This window comes from Pteropus alecto, unplaced genomic scaffold, assembly GCF_000325575.1.
Source record: "Pteropus alecto unplaced genomic scaffold, ASM32557v1 scaffold56, whole genome shotgun sequence".
Lineage (NCBI taxonomy): Eukaryota > Metazoa > Chordata > Mammalia > Chiroptera > Pteropodidae > Pteropus > Pteropus alecto.
Window position 1 is genome coordinate 642,241 of NW_006438871.1, and position 5,945 is coordinate 648,185.

The 5,945-nt window shown below is 66.3% G+C and overlaps 2 protein-coding genes across 2 annotated transcripts in view; one reads left to right on the top strand and one right to left on the bottom strand.

Annotated features, from left to right (window-relative positions):
- Nucleotides 1-2,286, top strand: part of GET4 (golgi to ER traffic protein 4) — a 9,394-nt gene extending 7,108 nt beyond the window's left edge. Inside the window, exon 9 of the mRNA XM_006915875.3 lies at nucleotides 1,499-2,286. Within this exon, the coding sequence (XP_006915937.1) occupies nucleotides 1,499-1,584 (86 nt within the window). The 3' untranslated portion in view covers nucleotides 1,585-2,286. The remainder of the gene's footprint in view (nucleotides 1-1,498) is intronic.
- A 1,935-nt stretch (nucleotides 2,287-4,221) lies between these two features.
- Nucleotides 4,222-5,945, bottom strand: part of ADAP1 (ArfGAP with dual PH domains 1) — a 45,001-nt gene continuing 43,277 nt past the window's right edge. Inside the window, exons 8-11 of the mRNA XM_006915876.3 lie at nucleotides 5,821-5,883; nucleotides 5,250-5,321; nucleotides 4,936-5,164; nucleotides 4,222-4,855 (exon numbers count right to left, since the gene is read on the bottom strand). Coding sequence (XP_006915938.1) covers nucleotides 4,827-4,855; nucleotides 4,936-5,164; nucleotides 5,250-5,321; nucleotides 5,821-5,883 — 393 coding nt within the window. The 3' untranslated portion in view covers nucleotides 4,222-4,826. The remainder of the gene's footprint in view (nucleotides 4,856-4,935; nucleotides 5,165-5,249; nucleotides 5,322-5,820; nucleotides 5,884-5,945) is intronic.

Below are 5,945 nucleotides of genomic sequence, written 5' to 3' on the forward strand. Positions count from 1 at the left end.
TGTGTTCACCAGGGCGTCGGTCCGCGGTGTTTCCTGCGGTGTCTTTGGCTCCGGGTCAGCGTCGTGCTGGCCTCGGGGAGTTCGGAATCGGTCCCCCGGCAGGGCTTGGGAGCGTCTGAGGACCAGGGCAGCCTCGTTTGGGGGCTCAGTCCCGGGCCTGCCTCGTGGGACCGGTGCTGACCGCCCCGGGCTGCTCGCTCGTCGTGGGTCTGCTCAGACTGTGTGTCGCTGCGTTTCAGTCTCGGTAGGCGTTGCAGGCCAGGTTTCTGACTCTGCCTTCAAGGCCAGGCCACTTCCCCAGCATCTGGGCCCGTCTGCCCTCAGCTGGGTTCTGACACGGACCTTCCCCCAGGCCAAGGCCAACACGGCCCTATGTTTAAAGGTGGGTTTTATAGCCCTTAACATTTTGTTTTGAGTCGGTAAATCCTGTTTCACAGAGTGGAGAGTTCACAGGCTTGTGACCCTGGCCTGTCTTGCTGCCCCCCGCCATCCTCCCGCAGATCTGCAGGAGGCTCATGCTCCCAGTGTGGTGCCGCGCGTGCGTCCTGGCCGCCTCTCATGCCCTCACACACGGGGCTGCTGCAGGTGACACGGGCAGGCCCAGGCGGGACTTGTCCCACGGAGCTTGGTCGCACTGCTTCCGCGTGCTGCTGCTGTCAGCGTGGCCCTTTGTCCCTCAGTGCGGACCGCACAGCTCGGGGGATTCCGGGCAGGGTGGGTGGGCGTCGGCATCTGACGCCCAGGACAGTCTGCCGTCTCCGAGGTCACCGGAAACGCTGTTTCCCCTTGGACACAGGTTTGAGTTGTTCCTTGTCCACTGCAGCGGCCATGCCTCGTGCCACCGGCGCCACTCAGGCTGTGCCTGGGCCTCCGCAGCCTGTGTCCCTCCGTGTCTGCCAGGCCTGGGCTTCCTGCGTCCCTCCTCATCACAGGTGTCCTGCCCTCCAGCCCACTCACTTCCGTGAGGGCTGTGCACCCAGCACCCGAGCCGAGTTGCAGACCAGGGAGGTTTCACATCTGTGTGACTGTCTCTTTGTCTGATCCCTTGTGTGGTCTACGGGGATCTTCACACTTAGATCTTGTACTGGCGTAATTGTTCTTTTTGGATAGAATTAGATAAATAAAAGAGAAGTGTCAGCCGTGGTGACACCCATGGGTGACACCAGTTAACGTCACCCTTTGGATGTGGCCGTGTCGGGGTGCCACGTGACCGTGCGTGCGCGTGCAGTGGTCAGCAGCCCTCCCTCTGCTTGCCCCGGTCGTCTGTGACGCTGTTCACTGACACCTCTTCAGGCTTCTCGGGGTGGCTGAGCCCTGTCCCCACCCAGTCCCCACCGACGGGCACTTAAGGCCTCTTCTCTGCTGCCAGGCACTACAGCGACCCCCTAGGCGGTCCTCGGGGAGACCGCCGTGGGGCGCAGGTGGGCGGGGCGCAGCCGTGGTGGGCGGGGCCGCCATGGGCTCCCGAGCCGCTGCCCTGACTCGCCTTTGCTTCCAGGGAACCTTCTGAGCAGCCTCATGGGCTCCTCGGAGCAGGAGGGCGAGGACAGTCAGGACGACAGCAGCCCCATCGAGCTGGACTGATGCCGCCGCCACGGCCACCTGCGCCAGGAGGCCCCGCCCAGTGGGTGCGGCTTCGTGCACGAGCCTGGACGCGCTCCGGGGACCTGCGGCAGTGTGCGCATGCGCGCTGGCTGGGCTGCGGGGCCCGCCACGCAGGGCGCCTCGGGTTGACCCACAATAAAGCACAGGCTGCGCGCCACCACCCGTTCCCAGTCCTCTGTTTCTGGTTTGCTTTGGGAGGGCCGCGGCTGGCACAGGCGCCCGGTGCACGTGGACGTCCTGCGGTGGCCTGGCCCCCTGTGTCCTGGAGAGCGCCCTGGTTCCTCTCCGTGCCAAACCCCGGGAGCCACGGCCCGCCACCGAGCGCAGGGCCGCCGCAGCGGCCTCCTGCAAAGGGAAGCGGCGGGGCTTCTCACCTCTGAGATGCAATATTTATTTCCCTGGGTGGCAACTCCTTCGACCTGACGTTTTAGGTTTTATCCAAATGAGCAGCCCAGGAACGAGCAAGTGTGTTCTTTCTCACTGATGCTGCATCAGCTGTTCCCAGGGCCGTTACAGAGGGGGACGCTTTATTTTTTCACAATTAAAGTAAGAGTTGTAGATTGGTACACAGCAATCATGCATGAGGAGGGGCGAAGTATATGGTTCTATTTACTGTAAAAACGGAATTTGAAGGTTTGTGTTAATTGTTGCGTTTAAATAAATCCTTTATACTGGGCTTTACGGCGCTGGTCCTTTCTGAGTGAGCTGGGGCCGGGCTGCCGGCTGGGGTGTCAGAGCAGGCTGCTGAGCCCCAGGTGGGGACCTGGGCAGTGGACACCACCTGGGGCCAGTGTTGGCCGAGACTCGCTTCTTTTGTATCTGGAGAAACCAGATGTGCTACAGGCTAAGGCTGCAGGGGGTGCTGCACTGAGCCCCCAGTAGCGAGGGGCCGGTGGGGACTGCACTGAGCCCCCTAATAGTGGGGGGCTGGTGGGGACTGCGCTGGCCCGTGCATGCTTGGAGTCTCCCACACACCAAGAGGTTGTCTGGGAGGGAGGTGTTGGATGGGGGCCTTGAGGAAGGGTGAGGTGGGGCCCTGAACCCCTGATGGATACCCGCTAGTCCTGCTTGTTTTGAAACCATAGTGGCACCCACACAGCTGACGTGCTCGTGGGCAGGTGGGGCAGGGTGTACGCCGATGCCCGCTTCGCCTGGGCCGGCACTAGACGCGTGCGGAAGCAGCCTGCCGGACAGCTGTGCGGGACGCATGTGGCATACCCGCACACACCTGGTGTCACACCCCCTCGACGCAGGTGATCCCCCCACGTGTCGGCTCCTAGCAGATCGCGGCGCTCACAGCTGTCAGCCCGAGCACGCAGGAGCCACACGGGCAGCTCGGGCGGGGAGAGGGCCTGCGTAGCATCACTGTTCTCCAAGAACACGGAGCGGGGCGTGCTGTCCGTGTCCCCGTGTTTTCCTCAGCCTGGGGCAGGCTCGCCGAGGTCGGTCAGCGTGACGGGGTGGCCGCCTGTGCTGACCGCGTGGCCCACCGTCGCCACCCGACGATCAGGACTGGGAGCAGCCCCTGCGTGCAGGTGTGCAGCCAGCAGTGACCGTGTGAGACCCCCCCAGGTGTGCAGCCAGCAGTGTGACCATGTGTGTGAGACCCCCCGGGCGTGCAGCCAGCAGTGACCGTGTGAGACACGCCCCTCAGTTTGGGAGACCCCCCATTCGTGACACTGTTGTCTTGCTAGGGCTGTTCCCTGGGTCCCGCACGAGGGCATGCCCGCACTTCCAGGGTCAGGGGGGTCTGGACCCCTGCAGGAGGGCCGTGGAGGGGTCCAAGGCGCCCGGGGTTCGTCTGACCCAGGACGAGTGTTGCTGCTTTGGACCAGAGGCAAAGACGGGGCGGTGACGGTGGACGGCATCCCGCGGGAAGGCACGAGCCGGCTGCCTCCCCTGAGGTGGGCGTGACCCTGCAGCTGTCCTCACCCCCGCCTGGCTGTCTGGGGACCCTGCCCTGGCAGCTTTAGTTCAGCTCAGCAGAGACAGGGCTGAGGGGGGTGCCAGGGCCCCCTGCAAGTAGGGGATCTCATGCTGCCACCTGACTCTGTAGGTGCACCCCCCACCCTCCATGTAGGTTTACGGCAGGGCTCAGCTGGCGGGCAGACACAGAGGGCACATGGGGTCTCAGAGGAAGGGCAGCTTGGGGGGTGGCAGCTGAGCCCCTGACACTAGGCCAAGGCCTTCAGTACCTCCGCTGGGTTTGTGGCTGAGGCCAGTAGGAAGTTCCTTTTGGGGGCCCAGGGCCCCCACCTCAGCCTGCAACATTGATGGACCCCCGCTCAACACCAGGGCTCCCTTTATTCTGGGAAGAGGACACCAGGACGTCCCCCATGGTCCAGGGCTCCCCTGGGGGCTGTGCGTTGGCAGGACGGGGACGAGGCGGGTAACTCCCCTGCTGTGGGCTCCGCAGCTTCCTGGGGAGACGGGACCCCGGTGCAGCCCCCCTCCACTCCCACACACTCTCACAGGGCAGACTCGGGACGTCTCGGTGGCTGGAGCTGCTGCGGGGTGGGTAGCAGCAGGCCGGAGACTGCCACCCTCCAGGATCACAGGCAGCAAGGTCACGCCGGTCAGCACCGAGCCGGGACCCGGCATGGGAGGCCCCCAGGGGAGCAGACGCGAGCAGACCCCCAGGTCCCCTGCCTGAGCCGGGCGTCCAGGGCCGCAAGGCCCGCATGCACACTCCAGGTCAGCCCCTTGAGGACACGGCTGTGTCTTCCACACCAGCCCCAAGACCCCTCGACGAACACACGGCAGATGCTCAATAAATACTTGTTGTGGGGGGGGGCGAGGGCACGAGGAGGTGGGGCAGGCCGGGGAGCATGCAGGGCGCACCGCCCGCCGTCCCCACAGCCCGGCCTGGTTGGGGCGGGGTCCCGCTCAGGGGCGCAGGTGGCAGGGCGGTTAGGGGAGGGCGCTGTGCTGTCCTGAGTGGGGTGGCCAGGCCCCCAGTGGAGTGGTCCAGGAGGCGGAGGGGGCGGGGTCTGGGGTGTCATGGGGCAGCAGCATGATGGGGTCAGAGGTCAGGCTGGGCCAGGCTGGCCCACAGTGCAGTTTCAGAGAAACGAGTCCCAGTGGCCAGAGCTCCAGCCCCACCTGGCCACGTCCGGGCTGCTGCTCAGAGCCGGGCTGGCAGCCACCACCTCCGTCCACAGGCCCCACGTCCTGCCACATCTAGTGCGTCCAGATTCCTCGGGCCTCGGAACCGCCTCCTGCTAGGGCTTGTGCTTGAAGTGGGCTTCCACTAGAAAAAGGACAGGCGTAGCGTCATCACAGCCACGTGGCGCTGGGCGCGGTCCGCTGGCCAGCCCCGCCCGCCCTCACCTGCGTACTCCTGGGGCAGCATGGGCCTGTCCACCACCTGCCGGAAGGTCTCCAGCCACGCGCGCTGCTCCGCCTCCGTCTCGCAAGCCAGCAGGAACCTGCGCTCCGGTGTCACAATGGTGATGCCGTGCGGCCAGCGGTGGCCCTGGGTGGACGGCGGGAGCCTGTCCAGCACCGTGTAGCCGCTCTCCCGGCTGCCGATGAAGACCTCCCCGCGGGCGAAGGCGTCCTGCGGCAGGCACAGGCTGAGCCGAAGGGGCCCCCGCCCTCCCGGCAGCCCCCCACTTGGCCCCAGGGTCCCGGAGCCCCCCTACCAGCGGGTCCTTGAAGTACATGAGCCTCCTGTCGTCCAGGGTGAACCAGCGCTTCCGGAAGCCTTCCGTCTGCTGTGGGACAGTGCGGGAGACTGGCCGGTGGGCCCGAGGCCGCCCCGCCCCGCTGACCACGGCTCCCCAGGGGGCAGGGTGTGCACCCATCCTTAACAGCAGGCCAGGGGGCAGGGGTGCCATGGGCCGTGCCCCGCCACACCCACCTGCACCAGCGCACCCTCCCCGCAGGCTCCAGGCTGCGAGGCCACTTGGGTCCTGGGCTCGGAGTGGCCCTGCGGCCGGGACTGGGCCAAGCAGGGCACAGCACGTGGTGCGGGGGGCCGGGCAGGCCCCAGGCCCCTTGGTGGGTCCTGGCTCAGCGGGACCCCTGCTCTTAGGACGTGATTTGGGCCAGGCCATCCACGCCAGGGTGACCCACCAGAGGCACTCAGAGGCCAGCTGTGGCCTCTCCTGGGAGTGCCGCTGGCACACACGGCCGCCCTGACCCCACCTGGCCCCAGGTGACCGACGCCGACTGCGGACTGAGGCCTGGGGCCAGGCGGCCGATCGGACGTACCTTGGGCCCTGTCTTCTCCATGTAGCCTTCCTTCAGGTAGCTCCTGGTCAGCTTCGGCACCAGCTAGGGCGGGAGACAGGCTCAGGGCCCGGTCCCACCCCGCCCCCTGTCCCCACCCCACCCCC